At 32.2% G+C, this 23749-nt stretch overlaps 1 protein-coding gene across 6 annotated transcripts in view; it reads left to right on the top strand.

Moving 5' to 3' along the window:
- LOC139502805 (A disintegrin and metalloproteinase with thrombospondin motifs 6-like) overlaps positions 1 to 19137 on the top strand; it is a 39480-nt gene extending 20343 nt beyond the window's left edge. For 2 of the 6 annotated variants that reach the window (XM_071292383.1, XM_071292384.1), the window contains 13 exons: positions 1831 to 1902; positions 3639 to 3790; positions 4435 to 4472; positions 5323 to 5428; positions 5920 to 6078; positions 6870 to 7014; positions 7807 to 7923; positions 8896 to 8947; positions 10007 to 10159; positions 10365 to 10448; positions 13227 to 13373; positions 13760 to 13896; positions 18181 to 19137. In XM_071292383.1, the coding sequence (XP_071148484.1) occupies positions 1831 to 1902; positions 3639 to 3790; positions 4435 to 4472; positions 5323 to 5428; positions 5920 to 6078; positions 6870 to 7014; positions 7807 to 7923; positions 8896 to 8947; positions 10007 to 10159; positions 10365 to 10448; positions 13227 to 13373; positions 13760 to 13896; positions 18181 to 19059 (2241 nt within the window). In that variant the 3' untranslated portion in view covers positions 19060 to 19137. Of the gene's footprint in view, positions 1 to 1830; positions 1903 to 3638; positions 3791 to 4434; positions 4473 to 5322; positions 5429 to 5919; positions 6079 to 6869; positions 7015 to 7806; positions 7924 to 8895; positions 8948 to 10006; positions 10160 to 10364; positions 10449 to 13226; positions 13374 to 13759; positions 13897 to 15834; positions 15848 to 18180 lie in introns of all 6 variants that reach the window. The other 4 variants (XM_071292385.1, XM_071292386.1, XM_071292387.1 and 1 more) reach the window with 3 other exon arrangements.
- The last annotated feature ends 4612 nt before the right edge of the window (positions 19138 to 23749 follow it).

Raw genomic sequence — 23749 nt, 5'->3', positions numbered from 1 at the left:
TACACTGTATATTAATCTGGCTCCTTCAAAAAAGAGTTGAATGGAAAAGAAGATTTAAAATTGTATCAGTTTAAGACCAAAAAAATCTTAGATATTCTAGTCAAAACTATAAACAAAGCAACATCACTTTTGTTGTCGTTATTCATGTTATATCATAAAGAGACATTCGACACGCCTGAAAAGCTCATTACCCATCGTATGCTCCAGAAAGACCAGCGAAACGTTTCGAGCGCATTTTGCGGTTAGATGTCAACCACGCTTAATCAAACCAAATAAATAACACGAGTGCATGCGGGTTAAATTGAAATATCTATAAACTACCTACGATAGAAGGCAATACTCTAACATTTAGAAATGCTACTATTGTATCATAAGATCTCGTAGTTAAATAAAAAAAAACTAAAAAAAAAAACACTTTGCCATACTATTATATAACGTAACCTTCAAACTCAACTTTCATAGAAGAGACACCATATGTATTTTTATATATTATAATATATATTTTCCAAAAAACTCCTCAGATTGCACATGGACCGCATTTTTTGTTGACATACAAGTATATATTATACATTTCTCATGTCCTTCCTTCCTTACAAACCCTGATTTACTTTCTATTGAGACCCAATCATCACGTCGATTGATGTATATAAGTGTGACGGGAGTGTTTTCCTGTAGATAATTATATAAATCTATAAAGCGTTTACTACTTATACTACGAATAAGGATAATTTGTACCTTCCTTTTCTTTTTAGCTCACCTGGCCAAAGGGCAAAATGGCCTTCTTCATCACTTGACGTCGGTAGTCGTTCGTCGTCGTCGTCGTCGTCGTCGTCGTCCGTCGTGGTTAATTTTGACAAAAATTTTCTTCTCTACTGGATCAAATTTATCCGAACTTGGCCACAATCATCATTGGCGTATCTAGTTATCTAGTGTCAAGCATTTACACCTATGGACAAAACATTATTCATAAACCCTTTAAGTAGATTTTGCTATTGAGATGTACATTGTTATCATTTTCTTCATGTAAAAGGTTCATTAAATGAATTAAAATTGAGAATGGAAATGGGGAATGTGTCAAAGAGACAACAATCCCACCATAGAACAGACAACAGCAGAAGGTCACCAATTGCATGGTCTTCAATACAGCGAGAAATTCCCGCACCCGGAGGCGTCCTTCAGCTGACCCCTAAATAAATATATATACTAGTTCAGTGATAATGAACGCCATACTAAACTGCAAATTATACAGAAAAAACTAAAATTAAAAATAATACAAGACTAACAAAGGCCATAGGCTCCGGACTTGGGACAGGCGCAAAAATGCGGCAGGGTTAAACATGTTTATGAGATCTCAACCCTCCACTATACCTCTAACCAATGTAGAAAAGTAAACGCATAACAATACGCACATTAAAATGCAATTCAAGAGAAGTCAGAATATGTTTATGGACTGGTACACATCTAAATAATGAAATACAATTATAGTTTATAAGCTTAGATATACATGTATGTAAGGAATTTTAAATTGCTGGAGCCCAATTAAAGAATGCAAACACTTTTTATCATAGTTTGTAGTGGCTTATATTATAGGATTTGGTTCGAGTTTGCAAGATACTAAAACAATAAAATTCATAACAAAATAAAGAATATAGAAAATGGAATTAAAAAAAAAGAAAACATGACTGTTTAAACACGCCCCATTAAGACACTCTTATATGCTTTACTTTTATAAATTGTGACGTTGATTGAGAGTTGTCGCATTGGCACTCATACCACATCATCTATTTGCTTCATTTTCTTTATCTATTTCCGTTTTTCATTGATTTGCAGATGGATGGAAGATACAAATCTATGTCACCTAATTTTATTGGCATTGCTTTCGCTGGAATCATCATTTGTAAGGTACAATATGTTTCATATCTATACACTCACTTGGGCCTAAAATAAAATATTGTTTGTTTCCCCAATCCCAACAGACCCTGCCAAAACGGTCCTACTCATACAATTTTATTGTCAAAACTAAGTCAAAAATTATTTTATTCGTTTCCAATTTTCAGGCTTACCAGATCTACCGATATTGTTCCCGTTTTTTTTTTTTTTGGAAAAAATAAAATTATTTCGCTACCTACCTACCCACACCTGGTATAGCAGGGTTGGGATTGGGGAAACAAACAATATATTAATTTTGGCCTTGTTAACTCGTCACTGTGGATAACAACTTAAACTGTGACAATTGACAATCTTGTCTTATTAATTTGCGTTGAATATTAATATTGACCTTATGAACTATAAGACTTTATTACGTTTAAATATATAATTGAATGTTCATTTTTCGATTAAAGATCATGGTGCTGTTTACGCGATAAAATGTTGTAGTGAAGGACTATTATACATTGGTATTGATGGTGTGAGGCACAGAACTAAAAGTAAAATTACAAAAATTCTTAACTCCGAGGAAATTCAATACGGAAAGTCCTTAATCAAAGGACAACAAAAGCTCAAACAAATCAAACGAATGGATAACAACTGTAATATTCATGAATTGGTACAGGCATTTTCTAATGTAATGTAGAAAATGTCAAAAATAGGCGTACATCAGTCATCTAAGTCAGCGCTTCGGTAATGACATGATTGATAAGAGATTCTTCTACAATATCCATTGATAAATTAAAGAACACAAATACGGAATCACCAAGGTTGCAACTCCCTGCCCTTTCACCCGTCATGTTAATTTTCGAATTACTATATGCTTTTCCTTGCTTTCATGTTTGGTCATTTAGCTTCCAGTCGCACCTATGTTTTTATTATATCATAAATATTTGAACTGTCCGATATTATCTGTGGAATCGAATTGGATACAACAGCTTTCGAGAAAAAAAACATAACTTACAACATACCATCGTTTAACCTGACAAAGTGGAACAAGTCATTCGTTAAAGTTATTTTATTATCCTATGAAAAGGGTATGCATTCATTTAATTTTTCAAAACATCTGATCTAAACTAACATTACACTGTGTGCCTCAATTCCGTAAATGAAAAACAAAAAATACGATAAACGTGAGGTGTATAGATATTACTATGAGCGACGTATAATACTGTTACTGCAGTTATACATGTGCACCTTTTTGGGCAAAATATGTCTTTTGAAGACAACATTTTCAAATGAAAATTTAGAAACCTTTGTCTTTATTGATTTACTCAACCACATCACTATATCGCCAACAAATACTATTAGTTACATAGTGTATTAGTGACCTAATATGATATATACGGGGTCAATTTCCTGACCCCGTATATATCATGTTAGGTCACTAGTTCTATATTAAAGTGTTCAAGTGTTCAATTTAAACCTTCTTCTATTGGTCTTCACTAAAAAAAATGAATGCAAACAATAACTTTTCATTATCAACAACCTTGATATTACACTATTAAACAGAACTTTCAATACTTTTAAATAATCAAACAGTGCCAAAGTCATAAATCCACTCCTAACCTTGTATTGAATTAAGCCCCGCCTCCCTACCAACCTAATATTGAATATACACGGTCTCCACGTGGACGCTTTTAACCAATCATATTCCTAGAAATTTATAGGAGGTAAGCTAAAATTATTATATTGTTTTATTTACATGCCAGACGCCATCAGAATCAGAATGGACCGAATCATTAAGACAGACACATGAGACCCCTAATCTAGTGGATGCACATCAGGCATTAGAAAAGTTCAAGGATTGGGTACAGAAAAAAACCGATCTACCATCAAATGACCATGCCATGTTATTAACCAGGTATATATTACCAATGTTAATTCAACTGATTGGGCGGAGCTTACGTTTTAATTTGCATAATAAGGACAGTCTACTTGAAGATGTGTGTGATAAGGATGATTGCCGTTATAATTATTACTGATTTTTAATCACCTATCAGTGTCATCAAAGGAATTTACAAAACAATGACTGGACACTTCATTCATGAGTTTATCCTAAAACATCTATCTATAGATGGACTGGTTTATTATGAGCGAACTGGTTAAACTCCGCCCAGTCATTTGAAATAAATCGAGTAATACAACTCATCAAATAGTCAACTGGATCAAATTGCATATTGATTTGTCGTTGAACAGTAGCCAATGAAAAAAAAGCAAACTAAAAATTGTAAATGAGTGGGTCAGGACCTATAAGGATTGAACACATTTTTAGAAGATATCAAATTTGCAAACAATTACCTCTGGAAAATATGTGTTCAATCCTATATTTGTTTTGAATTGCTTTATGTAATACACATTGAATTTCTTATGCGTTTGAACCATCTTAACGAATGCTTTGCTTGATGAGAGCATCAATATAATGTTCATGTTGTAATGATGAACAAGTTCTTTTGAGTATAACCTGTATAATGAACAACTTTTTTTTTCTTTTTTTTTTTGTAACAGATATAGCTTGTCTAGTGGTCAGTCTTCATCCCTTGAAGGTAAGTAATGTTTTAATATTTTAATCAGTAATTTAAGTATGAGAAAAAAAACACATTCATATAAAGGTCTGACTATAAATTTGCTAACCAATATGAGTTAAAATTCATGTTATAAAAAAGTTTGTTTTTTGTCTAAATTTCTTTTATAATTTTTGCCATACCTGTACGTGAGGTTTAATATTCATGCTTTTTCTTTTCAATGAAACAGACCATTCTTAAAGATCAAATTTACGCATTGATAGAAATATTTGCACGTTAGTATCATTATAAAAATACTACCTATTTTTTTAAATTAGAAAATGCCCTTTTCTCTAGATCTGTTAGTACCATAATTCAATATCGGTTGAGCTGCTGCATTATGTGTTTTAGACTTAAGATTTGTTTTGCCCTGTCTACTGTATTGTTTTGCCGTGTCTACTATATACGTCATTATCAATGTAATTTGTTTTTGAATGACCAACCTAGGGGCATTATGTTATTCGGTCTGCGCGTCTGTTTGTTCACTCGTTCGTCCCTCCGTTCTTTCGTGTGTCCAGCTTCAGGTTAAAATGTTTTGTTCAAGGTAGCTTTTGATGAAATTAAAAGTCTAATCAACTTAAAACTTAGTACATATTTTCTCTTTGATATTATCTTTTAAATTTAGTGCCAAATAAGAGTTTTGACACACCCCCATCCCCCCCCCCCAATTTCACGGTCCGCTAAACAGAGAAAATAATAGTGGAGTGTGGCATCCGTGTACTATGGACATTCTTTGTTATTGCTGGCTTGGATCCTTTTCATTTTTATACGATCATTTCACTGTTTTATAATGATGATAATACATGATTTTTTGTTGTGGTCCATATTTAAGGTTATGCGTATGTCGGAGCAATATGTTCACCTTCTAGTCAGTCTATCATGGAAGAAAGTGAAGACTATAGTATGATAACAGTGGCGGCTCATGAACTTGGACATAGGTAAATACATGTAAGGGAGGTTTTGGTTGTAGGTATAATACGTAAAACTAGGATATATGCTATCTTTAATATAACAGTTGCTGCTCATGAACTTGGACACAGGTAAACATGTTGGTTTTGGTTGCAGGGATAATCTTTAAAAACAGGAACGTATGCATTCTTTTTTTACCTATTATATCTGTTTATTTTGTTCACACATCGTTGTCAACATAAAGAATTTTGTGCAACTGTCATACAAAATGAGAGGTTTAGCTAGTTTTAAAGCAAGGTTTAATACAATACTATTTATCTTCCAAGATAATGCTTGTACCAAGTCATGACAGTGGTTATCCATTCATTTTATGTGTAAATCGAAAAAAGAAACATTTTGAAGCTTTTGAATTCCTCAAGATGATTGAAAGCATTCAACACTTTGCAATATTTTTGGAGCTATATTTTCATGATGGCATCAATAGTAATGATAAAAAACATATGTATTTTTATAATTGTAGCCTTGGTGCAAATCATGACGGACAGGGGAATTCCTGTAAAAAGGATGATTTCTTTATAATGGCTGCCACAAATATGCCAAGTATGGGTAATCCTAACCCCTGGAGATTTTCATCTTGCTCTGTAAACTACTTTCATCAAACAATTCGACGACTTGATTCGTAAGTTTCATTTTGTGAATATATGACAAAGATATATATTAACCTAGCATCTAGCGATGAGGAAAAAAATAAGAATTGAAAATAATTTTGTTCCATTTCTGGAGGTGACATTTTTATTTCAACTAGTTTTCACTTTGTCTTATAATGGGAACCGTGAGATTTTAACATTGACAGTAATGTTGTCTTGAGTTTTAGATACTGTTTTTCGACAAGTAAAAGTTTTAATTCCACAAAAGGAAAGTATTACTTTACTTTTGTGGAATTAATTTTCTTATAATAGAACATGTGTTGCGTGCGGTGAAGCTCACATCCAGGAATTATAAAGAGATTATATGTTGCAGAGATTTTAGATAGAAAATATTTAAGTTTTTAAATGTAACTTTTACGGATAGGAAAGGCACATCTTAATAAATAAAGACAAATAAAGGCAACAGAAGTATACCACTGATAGAAATTTTCAAAAGTCATAAATAGATTGAGAGAAAACATATCTGGGCTACAAACTAAAACCGAGGGAAACACAAAAACAAACGCCATCAAACATAGAAACGAACTATTTGATAACAACTGCCATATTTCTGACTTGGTACTGTATACTGTATGTATGTTCTTTCGAGAAAATCCTCAAATTAAAAAAGAATATCACAAGAAATAAAGAATAAACCCTGAAGTGCTAGTTATCAATTTATACAAATATCGTATATGTAGAATTGGATAACTTACTCACTGAAGCTTGTAATGTCAGAGAACTTTCTACATAGATATAATCCTTTAAGCTTCAAAAATTACAGGAATAGAAAAAACTGTTTAACGTCATTTGGACCTAGTTACAACCCTAATGAAATAAGGCCATATTTGGCGAAGTTACCAGGACAGCTATACACAGCGGACGAGCAATGCCAGAGTAGACATGGAGACAAGTCATCGCTTTGTCGGGTAAGAAACGACAGTTCATCTGCAATGATTTATAGAAAATATTATTATTGATGAATAATCTAGGACTACTCTTCATTACTTTATCAACAAGAATGTTATTATAATAATTATCTTTATTGTCATATAAAAAATATTTAGTTTGTTGCAAAAACAAAAACAAATATAATTTAGTAAAGAAATAATTATTATAAAAGAAATGATTACATGGACAAAACTTATAGGCCTTCTGCCCTCAGTTCTATTCAGAGGCGGATTAGGGAGGGGGAGGGGGCCCGGGCCCACCATTTTTGGAAAAAAAATTGGCTGCTTATATAGGGAATCACTGAAGCGTGACTGGAGCGGGCCCCCTCTTAGGTCAGTCAGTGGGCCCCCACTTATGAAAATTTCTGGATCCGCCACTGCTATTGACTGTTTATAAAGGAGCCAATATTTTTAACATGTTTCAAGATAGAGGGGTTTAGCATTTCTTTTACGTTTTACATCTTCGATGAGTGAAATGAGAAGGTTAACACTTTACGAATAAATTATCCTAAAGTTTTTTATAGTTATTTTTATATTCGAGTTATTGAAATATTTTGTATAAGAAGTTTTGATAATTTCATTTCAATAAAACTCAGTTTTGGATTAAATACCTTACAATTTTGTATAATGATGGGACGTTTATGGATTTGTATGAAAAATACCAGAGTGATTATAGACAGATGTGTGGGTTAATGTGTTTATGTATTTGTAAGAACAATACCAGGGTGATTATAGACAGATATGTGGGTTAATGTTTCTATGTATTTGTAGGAACAATACCAGGGTGATTATAGACAGATGTGTGGGTTAATGTGGTGTCGTGACATAACAACTCAAGGTTGTAAAAGTATGGTGCCTGCTGATGGAACACTTTGTGCCAGCAAACATGTAAAAATAATGTTTAAACTAAGCATAATCTTATAAAATTGATGAACGTTTCTTTTTAATGAACTTTGTGACACTAAATAATATGAAAATAGAGTCACAAAAGAAGATTTGAAAGGGTTGTATAGTGTTTGCGACCAACCGCAAAACTCATTTGTGTGAGACAGCACACAATTTCCTAAAACCTTAGTTAACAAGGAGGAGTAGTTGAAATTATGTTGTGCTGCGTATACGATTCGTATGTCGTATGTGAATTATTTTTTGATGTATGAATTTGATTATGCCTTCGGTATCTAATACTCTTTTTTTTTTAACTCCAAACGGCATTAGCACATGTTTGCTAAGGTTCCTTATAATCATTCCCTTCGCCTTTATCACCCTGCTCAAGCGCTCCGTATTTCTTGTATCACGGCTTTGACACGAGAGCAGGCATTATCAGTGACGTCACTATGTGTGAGGAGACGTTATAAAGCTTGCTTTCGTCAAGCGTAAAACTGTCTTGGGGAGGAAGAAAAGACATATAAATGAATGATAAACAGATAATCGGATTTTCGTCACAAAGATTACGTAAAATATCAGCCGCTCACTAACCAAAAAGGTTCGCATGTGACTCGCCGATGATGTTTTACTATATCAATATTTAGAAAACCGGATAATCTTTACTAATTTATATAAGTACACACATTTTAGGGGTATGTGTATGCCCCGTTTATGGGCATTATGTTTTCTGGTCTGTGTGTCCGTTCGTTTGTTATTTCGTCCGTTCGTCTGTCTGTCCTGCTTCAGATTAAAGTTTTTGGTCGAGGTACACATGTTTCCTATGACATGATCTTTCTAATCTTAATGCCAAATTACAGTTTTGACCTCAATTTGCACAAACCAATGAACATAACAAATGATAGTGCGATTGGGGCATCCGTGTTCTATGGACACATTGTTTACATTGTTATATATGTATTCTGTTATTCTTTACAGTGGTGTATAAATGGTGTATGTACTTACTCAAGCGGCGCAGCTTCCACGCCTGGTACGTTTACAAATAAATAAAGGCAACAGTAGTATATCGCTGTTCCAAATTCATGAATCGATTGAGAATAAAACAAATCCTGGTTAGAAACTAAAACTGAGGGAAACACATCAAATATAAGAGAACTACGACACAACAGAGACACAACACTAATATGTAACACACACAGAGAAACGAACAATAATATAACAATGGCCATTTTCCTGCCTTGGTACAGGACATTTTAAGAAAATAAATAAAAAAAAAAGTAACAGTACAAGTAACGATAACTGTATAAAATATTACTGAACTCATTGCTTTTTAATTCTAGTAGTTCACTCATATCAACCTTTAACCAAGAGAGACAATATGATAATTAACAGGATGTATACTTACACAAAAGTATGTCAAGTGAAGGGAATACAAGTATATCGATGTTTAAAAGTCATAAATCGATTGTGAGAAAAACAAATTCTGGTTACAAATTAAAACTGAGGGAAACATATCAAATGTAAGATAACTATTAAACAACAGAAACACAACACTAAAATGTCACACAAACAGAAACGGACTATAATATAACATTGACAATTTTCCTGTCTGGGTACAGGACATTTTAAGAAAAAAAAAATTACAGTACAATTAACGATATCTGTATAAATATTGCTGAAATCATTGCTTTTTAATTCTAGTAGTTCACTCATATCAACCTCTCATCAAGACGGACACTATGATAATTAATAGGATGTATACTAACACAATTAGTTAAACATAAGTCATTAACTTAAACTCATTTAGTTAACCTGATAGAAAGAAATCTGGAAGAGGGCATCAAACGTAATATAGCATATATATTTGTACCTTGGTAGATATCAGGCGCTATTATCGAACATACATTAAACATACGAATGGTTATTTTATGTCATCATAAAAACAATATAGATATGTAACGAAAAACTACTCATAAATTATCCCCTTCCGGTATATAACTTATGAGAATATTAAGCACTTTTATATTTCGGTCCATTAAAATCTAATCAAATTTCCTGGATTTGAAAATACATATTTGTATAATTACAGCAAAGTGTGCTCACGGTGATTATGTTGGCTCTATGGATAATCGTGGTAACACATGTACACAAATTGTGGCAAAAGACAAAACGGAATGCTACAGAGATAGAATTGGACAATCATGCTGTGCATCATGTGCTAAAGTGTCATCCGGAGTTACAGGTAAAATAACAGAAGATTGCATTATCATAACTTTTCAAAGGCGCTATCAATTTTCTATTGAGTTTTTTTTTTCTTACCAGCGAAACTATAGACCTACATTAATTTTTTTTTCGACGGATAACGGGATAAAATGGAAACAAATAACGAGAACCTTCCAAATTGTTTTAAGAAATTTATCTGTTTTAAATGAATATGTACTTTTCAGATACCATTTCAGGAAGGCGCCCTAGGTATAGACGAACCACTGTTAAAACTATTAATTACTTGCTAACAACAACACCTTTCAAGGGTTTAAAACTTTTACTGAAATATATTACTTTGCTTTGCATATGATACATCACAATCCTTTTTTGCTACAGATGTATCAAATTATAGCCCTGTTTACGACAACAAGAGTCAATTGAAATATACAACGTGTTTTCAAAAGAAGGAGAACGTGTCTGCTGTCTCTGGAAAATAGGGAAATGTGGACATTAACTTCAAGTTCCGTTTTGGGGGTCTCATCGAAGTGTTGTCGTCTAGAGTGTATAAATTTCTGATCATTCTTGAATGGATTAATCATAAAGCATTGGGATATACATTGGCCGTTTTATTTCAATGCAAAAGATATTCATGATATAGAGGAAGGGATAGCTTTAAGACAGAATAAAGTCATACCTGCCAACTTTTCAAAATGCCCATTGGGGTTTTACGTGAAAGACAGTTCTTATAGTCCTACAAAACCTTCGAGGGGGCCTTCACAGATATTCTCATGTGGTTTTTTGGTTTCTCCATGGGGGAAATCCCCCGCAAATAGTGACAGTTGGCGGGTATGATAAAGTAGACATTTTTGCATTAGGTGTATTATCTTGTGGTCTAATATTCTACTATGCATGGCAAATACTATAATCTTGCTATACATCTTTTGGTATTTATGATTTTTGTTTTCATTATACACACACTCAACAATCGGACATCAAACATATTTAATGCAAACTTGCATTTGAACAAATGACATATAAAACAATAAAAAACTTGGCACTCTGACAAGTAATTAATCGTATCATCATAGAATAACATTTTTCGATTCAAATTGAGAATTGAAACAGGGAATTTGTCAAAGAGAAAACAATCCCACCAAAGTGCAGATAACAGCCAAAGGCAACTAATGGACCTTTAACGCAGCGAGAAAATCATCACTCGGAGTTGGGCATGAGCTGGCTACTAAATAAATTGCCATACTGAACTCTAAAACATATAAATAATCTAAAATTTAAAAAAAAACATACAAAAATAACAAAAGCCAGAGGCTCCTGACTGGAACAGGCAGCAGGATTAAACATGTTTTGTGAGATCTCAACCTTAACACTTTACATCTAGCCAATGTAGAATATATAAACACACAGCAATACTCAAAAAAAATAAATAAGTCAGAGTCAAAAGTCAAAATATTTAACAAAAGAAATAAAGGTAACAATCATGCGCAATCCCTCACGTTAGGGGTTTAGTTTCATACCATCATAAAATAAACGAAAAGAACATATAATGTATCTGTTTTGTGCTTGTAACTAAAGAAGAGAATGTCAATGGACGTTTTATAATATCTTTCTTGTCCATCGGGCCATGTATATAACATTCAGATTGTTATTTTTTTTTAAATACAAAAGCCTCTTGATTCTAGTATTTTTGTCTTTAATATATCTTTCCCCCTTGTAAATGATTACTTCACTTACCTTGCGAATTTTACAAGTTTTCTTAAACTTCAGTATTTTTTGCATACAAAATCTTAGTGTAAAAATTATCTAAAATCTAATATATTCGTTCACGATTCAACTTAATATTTTTATCGTAAGATTAATTTTACACTTAATATTTTTTGTGAAAAGCGCTACAGTATTTTTTGCTTAAAAAAAAATAATACTACGTTGTCATTCTAGCTTTTTGTTTATGAAAGTTTTAATGATTAAAATTTACAACGGCAGTTAAAATTATTGCCTCCTAGAATGTTGCTGTACATATATTAAATGTGTATCAATATATAGAAAACAAAATTTAACTTCAATTTATATTATGAAAGATTTTTTTTAAATATGCCAACAGTCTTTTACGGTTTGACACAATGTGTGTATTATTTTGAATATGATAGTTTATGGCAATCATGAACAATAGCATGGAATAATAATATTAGTACAAATTTAAATGCACTGAAAAATATTGTTGTAAATTGAAAACAAAACTATACACTGTTTAAATAATTTCGTTCTGATTCTTAAGTGCAATATTCAAAACTAGAAATAAACATGTCCGTCAGTGACATACATTTCAATCTAATGCCCAATTATTTCAAAAGATTATCAAACAATAAGCTTCATTTTTTTTTATTTCAGGGAAAAAAAGCATGTGTTAAGGGTGATATCACTACGGGTATTAATAACTAACATGCCAAGATTTCATACCAAATTTCGTCAACATACTTTAATAATAATCATGCTCTGTAGACCATTACAAAAACTGAATGCTTTGAATAATAACACTTCAGTGTTTCTGTTGTTTTCCTCTTATAGTGAATGTATTTCCCTCGGTTTTAGTTTGAAACTCGAATTTGTTTTTCCCAATCGATTTATGACTTACGAAAAACGGTATACTACTGTTGCCTTTATTTAGAATTTACTTCCCAGTTTACTATTATAATTGTGTTTTTATTATTAGAAATAAGAAGCAAGTATTAGCAATAGGTAATAACAAGGCTAGCATTTCTTGTAAGATTAAGGGCCAAATTGATTTGTCATTCGTGAATCAGTAGAAAGAATAGTTGGCGAGTCCTCAGACCATATTTGAAATTACATAATCAATAACAGAAGGACTACAATATATTAGGCCTGTTTTTTCTGACTGTCGTGATTTCCTGAATAGCAACAATGCCTTTCAAATCCTACCAAATTTAACTTGCACTATTATAACCCTGGTCTGAATTATACTGACAAAATTATAACTCAGGTTAGCCGAAGTAAAACATCATTGTTTGAACTCGTTTAGTAACATTAATATTTATATGTCTAACATATAATATGTGTTTGTTTTTACCTAGGGTGCTTTTACGGAGACAGAATACCTACATCACTTTGTAATAAAACAGCCTGTCCTTACTACCAAAAAGAAGAGCTGAGTCATTGTTGTAATACATGTTCTGCATACTTTAGCGTTCCAGATCCAAATAGACTTCCAACGGAATCAGGTATGTTTGATATGAATAAAGACTTTCCTACCTACACATAAACCCTTTTGTATTATCAATTTGAGCAGAGAATTTGAAAATTATGGTGCAAAATGTTTTACTCACAATGTTTACAATGGAAGCGAACGGACTACCGGCTAAGAAAGATTGAAATGGCATTAAAAATTGAAAATAGATTTGATACATGAATTTTTCCCGTTTGAATGGTTTTACATTTGGGACCCCTTTATAGCTTTCTGTTCGATGTGAGTCAAGGCTCCATGTACTTTGACCTATAATGGTTTGCTTTTATAAATTGTGACTTGAATGGAGACTTGTCTCATTGGCACTCATACAACATCTTTTTATATCTATAGAATATCTATTGTATTATTGTTTCCTTGTAGATGGTACTACTGAGATACTAATAGGAGTATCGGTTGCCATCGTGATAATAGCTGTTATTTGTGGAATTTACATACATAGGAGGGGAGGTAACTCTGGTGGAAGACATAAAATTCCATTAAAAGGAAGATCTATTCAGGTAATAGTACTGGTCGGTGACCATTGTCCATCTAGTCACTGTATAAACACAGTTATAACTTACTAACTCTAGTCAGTGACCATTGTCCATAAAGTCACTGTATAGACACAATAACAAAAGAGGGGCAAAAGATACCAGAGGGACAGTCAAATTCATAGATAAAAAATAAACTAGCAGCGCCATGACTGAAAAAGAAAAAGACGATGACAAACAGACTAATAATAAAATCTAATACACAACAAAGAAATCTAAAGACAATGCAACACGAATCCCACTAAGGGTGATACAAGGTGCTCCGGAAGGGTACGCAGATCCTGTATTTCAGTTGTTCTGAAATTGTACCACAATGTTTAATACCATAAGTAGAAGGTTGGGATATATTTTAAGGGTTATGGAGCAAACAGTCTAGGAATAAAGGAGCCAAAAACAAGCATTTTTGTAGTTTCAAAACAATAAATTGGAGTTATCTTTCTTTGTCCAGAATGGTTGTTGAATCACCTCAAACCAATGCTTTATGAAATCTTCTTTGAAAATTGAAGTTATCTTTCTTTGTCCAGACCAATAGTTGAATCAACTTAAATCAATGCTAGAATATATACAATATACAATGCAATATTCACTTTTACTATTAACTGATAAATTAAAGCAATCTTTACCATTCAGTGATTACAAGCACTTTGATTACCAATCTAGGGTTATGCCCTTTACAATTTGAAAAATTGAAGAATTTTTTCGTTTCTGTTCTCTTAACTAAAGTTTGTCTCAACTAAATTTAATGAAATGTGCATAATGATAAACTCAGTTTAAGTTCAATTTTTGGCAGCTTCAATTTACAGTTCTTGAGTTATGTCCCTTTATAACGTTATATGCTAGCGGGGGCATCATCTGTGTCCCTTTGGACACATTCCTTATTTTTTTTAAGTTACTATTAATTAATATTAATGTTAACCATGACTGTATGACATTTTATATTTTAATACTTTATAATGTATTTAAATGAGTAGTTATTGTTGCAAACTCCATTAGAAATTTGAATTGTGATAATTTTTTGAATAAGAGAAAGGGGGAGGTGAAACAAATTTGGGGAGGGAGTTCAATTTTTCCCATTTCAGATTTCAGAACTTTAAAAGAAAATTTCCTTTTGAGAGGATTAATGTTCAACAGGAAAGTGAATTACTCAAAAGCCAAAAATTATTATTCATTATACCACATTCATTCTGTGTCAGAAACCTATGCTGTGTCAACTCTTTAATCACAATCCAAATTCAAAGCTATATCCAGCTTGAATGTTGTGTCCATACTTGCCCCAAGCGTTCAGGGTTCGACCTCTGCGGTCGTATAAAGCTGCGCCCTGCGGAGAATCTGGTTATATTTCATTTCAATTTAAATTAATATTACGAAATTCCGGACAGGTGTAGCCTTAAATATAAGGCTAATTTCAAGTTTATTTTTATATATTCAGAATTTCATGTATATTTTTAGACCATCTTAGTTTGATACGACATATTACATCGATAATATTATGTCATGCTTTATAAATTTTCATAAAAGACCCAAAAATATTTGATTCTCATAAAATGTTACAGACCCATTTTTATCATTTCGTGTTAATTTTATACTATACATGTGCCGGTTGACCCAGAGAAGGTATCCAGGTTTTTTTTTACCAAATCGGCATGTTTACACTTTAAAAGAAACATGAAGTTTAATAATGCAAATTCAACAGTACATGTACCTCCGATAAGCTTGTAGCTTAGTAATGTCATATTGAAAGTATAGTACTAGATCCTTTTCATTGAAGAAATACATGCAATGTACACAACCGTAACCGAAGAACTGATCATTATTTGTTGACTGTGGACTTTTGACCTTTGTTTCGCCTAACAATAGTAGGCCCGTGATTAACTAGATAATTGATTTATTAATAATTAATTTTAGGACTATTCATATTGTAAGATATCTGACAATAGAAATGTAAAAAACTCAAAACCTAAAATGTAGCATGCTTCTGAAAGAACGTTAACTCTCGTATGAAAAAACCAACATGTTCTTCAACTTATTTAACATTTTTCTTTAAAGAATTCATTCCTCATAAACTAGTTGATGCACTGATACTTCAGAAATATATTTTCCTTTTATCTGTATCAAATATGTATGAAAGGTCGAAGTCGAACTGCTAAATTTATTTTTCACATAAACTTTTGAAAGAGATGTACTCAAAACTTGTTTAGTGCTTGTGTCCTTTAATTACAATAAACAGCATGCTAATCTGTCAATATATGGGCTGCCTCGGATAGAAATCGACCTTGTACAAATCAACATCAATACATCTATAAACTTATTTCTGTTTTAAAAAGGAATTCAACAGAAGTTCCGGGACTGTTTACAAGTTGAATTGTTACTCGAATGATACAAGACGGAACAAACTTTATTTAATTTTTCATTGTATTTCGTATTTCAATGTTCCAAAATCAATCCGAGTCTTATACATATACATATTTACGTACACTTGCATAATGTCGATTGCCATCCGATGCATCTCATATTTCAAATTTATTTTTTTCTGAAAAAACTTCACTTTCTTCATGTTCTTGCTATTATTATATTTCCCTAATCCCAAAATGTATTTTAAAAATTTATTTTATTAGTTACATGTTCAACGATTTAAAAGGTTTTTTTAGCTGTTTAAAAAACCCTAACATAATCATCATCATATAGGATTCAAGTTCCTGTATGATAAACCTCTTGGATCAAGTTAATATTCCAAGAGAGATCCTTTTTTCCCCTTAAATTGAAGATTCTAAGCTTTGAATGTTGTTCTTAATTAACTATTTTATAGTTAAAACGTGGACATATAAACATAAAGTTGTTACCGAAAACTGATTGTTTTGCTACCTTTTCAAGACTCATAAACTCCTCAAAGATACCTGGATTACAAAAATTATTCACCGCACGCGGGTTTCGTCCACAAAAGATTCATCATAAACGCTCGAGTTGAAAGAGTAAAGAAGGCATAATGATGTACGAAGTTGAAGATGAATGGTTACCCAAGAATACTTATCTTGTGATCGAAAGATGAAAACTTTTTACATTTATGCACGATTACTGATTACAGATCATTAATAAATTGAATAAAGCCAAAAATCCAAATGATGTCATTTGTTTCGTGAAAATTGCAGATGTTAACTTTGTTAAAAAATGTTCAGAGTTGAGCGAAAAATTATCACTTCAACAATATTATTTAAAGTTGACAGAATGTAATTTTATTTATTGTGAATTACTGAGAAGTGATAAAGGTAGAACATTGCACTATTGACAATATATTTTTGTAGGCACATTAACTTACGTCAGTCTGAATGTACATTATTGCATTGCTTGTTATTACCTAAAAGTGTATATTCATTTCTGTAATATAAACAAAACCCAAATAGAATTAGTTTTCGACTATGGATTCATGACTATTGAAGAGCGGTATACTTCTGCTGTCTTTATTAAAGATGAGCAAAGATAAATGAAATGCTTGACATTAGTATTCATGAATATAGAATATTACCGACATATCATATCTATTCAAATGATTCATAGCCAGATCGGAAACAATCTAACATTGTCCTAACGGTAAACATTGACATTATTCAGTTATGCATATTATGTATGACAGTACTTGTTACAGGCGACATTCAGGTAGTACCTGTAAATCTAGTACATTTTGATTTTGAAATATTGTAAAACGTACGGGTTAACTTTCATGTTTAATAACAAACTACAGAACCTAGACCATTTAGTTATTAATTAAATATCCAAATGTTACTTGCCTCTTGATTTGTATTAGTCATTAGCAATGCGTAAGGTATAACTAGTAAAGCCATATTACATGTTCATTATGCTGGGTATTTTTTAAAAACTATATGTCATACATTTTGGCCTTTTCTTTAAACATGGAGATGTGATTTGATTGTTCAGGTCGTTTCATCCTGACGAGTTGTTCACATCAGCTTAGAATTATTATGTATAATTAAGATGCGATCTTTGTACGATATGCCTACTGAGAGTTTTTATCAAAAATTGCACAGTTAATTGATGCAAAAATTCTAGAGCATGCAGGTCATGATTATATATGCTATTTGACAATTGGTAATACATTTGCATGCTAATAGTTAAGTACATGAATTATGACATTGCAAAATGTTCCGAATATACAATGTTCTGGTATTAACGAGTATATTAATTGTTAATGAATTCATCATTGCTTATGAATAATATCAACATTTTGTTCTGTTACAGGAGACACATTCAAGGCCATCAAAACCTCCTCTTCGAAAACCTTTATCTTCAATTACTACTAACGGTGATAAAAATAGTAATTCCGCGAAGCATCTTATTTCTCTTCCTACTTTAAATAGCCATACAAATGTAAATTTGAAATCAAATCTTCAAAAGCCTGCTTCTGGCAACAAAAGTGATAGTCGTACTGTGAATGGACATATAAGAACATCGGAACCTCGACAACCGTCGAAACTAGGTGGCAAAAATGATTCAGAACAATCTTGTTTACATAACCGAAACCCTTTAAATAATCAACAGAGGAATCATAATCTAAAGAAACCAAAAAGTTCATTATCCGAGGATAGTATATTACTTTCTCCAAAACATAAACAGAGCAATATAGACAAAACTGAACAAAAGACTGACACCTCTATCAAAGACAGAATTGCTGCTCTGAGTGGTAATACTGGAGGTTCAAGCAAACCTGCCGATAGCGTTCCAAAAACTAAGGTCAATGTTAACAACGACCGACCAAAACCAAATGCTAAACCGAAGACAAATTTTACAAAATCTGAACCTGAAGGTACAAAAATGGATACAAAATTTAATAAAACGCCATTGCGTCCTCCAGGAAGAAGTGGAGTAGAAGCCACAAAATTCAAAGGTGCCAACAAATCACCTTCATCTTTGACTCAAGAGGGTGAAACAGATTTTGTCACTAAATCAGGAAAATTTCAACCACGACAGCCATTTAAAACAACTGTTGGAGCTAACAAGGAACCTGATGGTAATTCTGGAAAAACATCTACAGACTCCAATGAACCTTCCCTAGTACCAAATTATAAACCTATGGAATATAGAAAACCAAAAAGTAATACAAAAAATGTCAATGCATAATTACATGTTTTATAATTTATTTATTTATTGCCTAAAAATTTGTTATTTTATATTAAATAAACAAAAATTGTGACTTTGTGCTAAGGACTTGTAAATGAAGTACAAGTTGAAAGTTATGATCAACAATCATATAAAAAGACATAAAGGAGATAGTTACATCATATTAAGAGTTGGTTTAAAGACACTTTTAACATGTTTCAATGTTTCACTAAAAACGATTTGAATAAATACGTAACTAATTTTATATGTAATAGACTGTTAGAGATGAAAGGAAAGAAATTTTCGTTCAACCTGTGACATGAGTAGCATGAAAAACCTGTACCGTTTATCCAAGATTTATTAATACAGGCTGTTAAAAATAATCGGTCCATTTTAATCATCAGCGTTATTTAAATTAGTCCTCCAGAATTTTATGTTCAAGTTTAGATATTACAAAACATCACTATATCGCCTTGTATGTTTTACCATTTTTGTGATAAACCTTTCAAATATGTATTAGATTTTACACTAAAACATAAGCACTGTAATGTTGATAACATCAAAATTCACTTGCATAAAAGTATTTTCTAATTTTACAATCCCCCGTGCAAAGCATTGTTTATACCGTCTTTCCTGTCTAGATACTCCTTTGGCGTGTACAGTTACTACAAGATTTTATGAAACTTATTGCATTGGTATGTATCACCAATATCTTGGATGAGTTTTACGAAAAACTAAGGATTTTCTTACCCCAGGAGTAGATTACCTTAGCCGTATTTGGCACATTTTTTTTGGAATTTTGGGTCCTCAGTGCTCTTCAACTTTGTATTTATTTGGCTTTTTAGCTATTTTGATCTGAGCGTCACTGATGAGTCTTATGTAGACGAAACGCGCGTCTGGCGTATAAAATTATAATCCTGGTACTTTTGATAACTATTTAAAACTAGTGCTGATGAACTATTATTTAAAACAGCTATGTCCCTTGGAAGTATTAAGTATATGGAACATGCATCGTTTGTATATGAAATAAAATCGTTTGTGCTCGCACGTGTATTATTCTAGCTATATTATAGTTCTTGCTTCATTTTAATGAAAATGATACCATTGGTTTAAACCAGAAACATTAAGAACGAGTTTCCAACAAGAGTGCCGATAATTTACAAAATGTAGCTTGAAAAACTTGAAATCTTTAATATATTGAGAGATAAATAAAGGCAACAGTAGTATACCGCTGTTCAAACTCATAAATCCATGGACAAAAAACAAAATCGGGGTAACAAACTAAAACTGACGGAAACGTATAAATATAAGAGGAGAACAACGACACAACACTACAATGTAACTAACACACACAGAAACGGACCAAGCATCAGACAAAATCCCACGAGAATAACAAATATAACATCAAAACCAAATACATGAATTTGGGATAGACAAGTACCGTGACATGTCTTATTTCAATGTCAATTTACACTCAAAAATAAGAGAAAACAAACGACGCAACGTTAAATTGTAACACACACAGAAACGAACTATACTATAACAATGGCCATATTCCTGACTTGGTACAGGACATTTTTAAAGGAAAAAATGGTGGGTTGAACCTGGTTTTGTGGCATGCCAAACCTCGCACTTTAATGGCAATGTTAAATATAACATAGAAATGACAACATAATATTACAGGACTACAATACAAATAAATAGGAAAACGTATTAGACAAAGAAACACATGATTAATGAATAACAAAAAGCATCAGGTTTAAAATTTAATACGCCTAAAACGCTCGTCGTCCACACAAGACTCACCAGTGACGCCCAGATATAAAAGATCGAAAGCGAAAAAAAGTACAAAGTTGTACAGCACTGAAGATCAAAAGTTGAAAAAGGTTGTGTCAAATACGGCTAAGTTTGTATGCTTGGGATAAGAACATCCTAATTATTTAGAACAATTAATGCTATTGCAAACAGTAAATTTTATCAAATGAATATAACAGATATACATAATGAAACTGAAGTATTAACTCATTACATAAAACAAACACGAATACATAATGAATGACCAACACAGAATAGACACACCCGACTCAGTCCAGGCCTCAACGCAGGAAATTATGAAAATGACGTCACATACGACGGTGAAAAGGCATTAAAAATTACGTCACATACGATGGTGAAAAGGCATTAAAAATTTCTGAAACAGCAGAAAAATTACGTCACATATGAAAAACTATATCTCAAAAGTAAGATGGAATTAAAATTGATTAAAGATTAAAATAGAACTAAATACTGATATTGCATTTAAACACAATGCATATTGCAATACTTATTAATAGCAATTAACTATAATATGTATATGTGCAGTTTGTTATGAATCCAACTTCAAACTTTAATTATCGTACAGATTATGTTGACCAAAATTAAATCTAATAAATGACGGCGGTGATTGGAAGCGTTCTCATGTAAACAATTCACGCCAGAATTTAATTAAACTTATACTATAGGTTTATATCAACAAAGTCTTTGACGAGTTCGAAATCAGTACCAATCAATTATTCGTAACAGAGTTATGCCCCTCGGTAACATTTACTATATAGAAAATTGCCTAATATGTACAATTCTTACCAGATTTTAATGAAATTCATAGTATAGCTTTAAATCATCAATGTCTCGTTCAAATTTGAAAATCAGTGTCGATCAATTATTATTGAAAAGAGGTTTACCCCTTAGAAGTATCGATTAAAAGGGAAATCGCATTTTTAACTACCTAATTTGATGCCTCTGCTGGTGGACTATTAGTCCCCGAGGGTATCACCAGCCCAGTAGCCAGTACCAGTACTGGCATGAAAACACGGATTTTTTGTGTTATTAAAATTTGCTGTTACAAAATGATAAAAATTATTATAAATTTAGGAATGTATCTCCCTCATGCAAAGCTCTGATTCCTTCTACGAATTTGGCTATACCTTTTGGACCTTTTGGATTATAGCTCTTCATCTTTAAATAAGCTTTGGATTTCAAATATTTTGGCCACGAGCATCACTGAAGAGACATGTATTGTCGAAATGCGCATCTGGTGCAAGCAAATTGGTACCGTTAATTTTATTGCAACTTTATCAAATCAGCAATTTCTTAGACACTTTTGGAAAATAATAGATGATCGATATTTATAGCGAGTAATGTCCATCAGAAATACTTAAAAGGCCATCCCGATCAATAAACGTTTACCAATGCCCCACATGTTAGAGTATAACAGTAAGAGGATGAAGATCAAAAGTGACCTTTTTTCCATTCCACTCAGGGTGATGTATGCAAAATAAATAATGGATTAAATGACATACCCATGATAAAAGGGGGAGGGGAACAGTGTCCTTTGTGATTGACTTTCAATAATGCACAAATTTAACAAGCTCAAAGCCTATATTCGCCCTGGAACATGCAAATATACATGAATGTGGTGATAAAGAACGTCTATTCATAGCCTATCGGAGTATCACAATATCTGTAGTAAGAACAAACAGCTGACAAACGTGCATATTTTCCCTTCAAAATTATGGATCCATGATTATTCGATATACATGCTTTAAAATATTGTTAAATCCTACTCACCGATTGTTATTTCCAGCTCAGATTATTGTACATGTGGTCTAACATCTGTAGTTTCCTGTGTAAAAATATAGTTTGCCGACCTGAGGTCCTTTTTTTTTTGACAAAAAATTAAAGAAGGTAAATCGTTTACGGTGAAGAATTGTTTTTCCGTTTTTTAATGAAACTTTACATTTTTGATTAATTATTTTTTTTAATAATCGGAAATGTCCCTCAGGGAGTAAATCGAATTAAAACTGTTTTATTATGCTGTACAATTTTGGTAACTTGGTCATAATCTTTAGATTTACTTCAGGTATGTACACCCATGGTATATTTTCTATTCCACAGAATTTATCAAAACTTTTTCAAGTATTTTGAATGAATCCATTATCATCTTCTCATTCTTCTGCAATAATATCAAAACTCTATTTTAAACGAAAGCTTCTGATATTTAAAACCAGTTATGAACGGAAATGTTATATACAAATATTATAAAATAAAAAATAAGGATACCTAAAGGATTATTTAAAGTCAAACGCACATGTCAAAAATGAACGGACAAATGCAAGGGCAATAAACGGAAAACGACAAAAGACAAACAACGATCGCAAAATAAATGAATAAAAAGCAAAGCAAGTTAACAACCGCACAATAGATGATAATAGTATAAGTTGTGGACTATTTCACAACTATATCAAATCTTGAGAGCCGGGTGAGACGTGATTTGTTTTTTACACTGATCGACTATCATTACGCTAACATATTTGTATTAAAAACATTTAGCGACTGTATCAACCTATGAAGCGTTTGTTTTAAACATTTAACGACTGTGTTAATCTTTTATAATTTGAAATAACATTTAATGACTGGGCAAACCTTAAGGAAGTTGTAACAAACACTTAACGACTATCCCAACTCTAAAAACGTTGTTACAAGCATTGTCTGACTGCCACAACTATTAGAAAGTTGTAATAAAAAGATTTTGACTGTGACAACACTGTAAACCACTGCAACAGTTCTTAAATGACTGTTGGTAGCATTTTTTGACTTTCACAACCCGTAAAAAGGTTGGGACAGACATAAATGAACTGTTGCAACGAAATATGACAGATTTGACAGTCGTCTC

The sequence above is a fragment of the Mytilus edulis genome, chromosome 14 (genome assembly GCF_963676685.1).
Source record: "Mytilus edulis chromosome 14, xbMytEdul2.2, whole genome shotgun sequence".
Classification (NCBI taxonomy): Eukaryota; Metazoa; Mollusca; class Bivalvia; order Mytilida; family Mytilidae; genus Mytilus; species Mytilus edulis.
The sequence above is the reverse complement of the archived record's forward strand: the minus strand, read 5'-3'. Positions and strand labels throughout refer to the sequence as shown.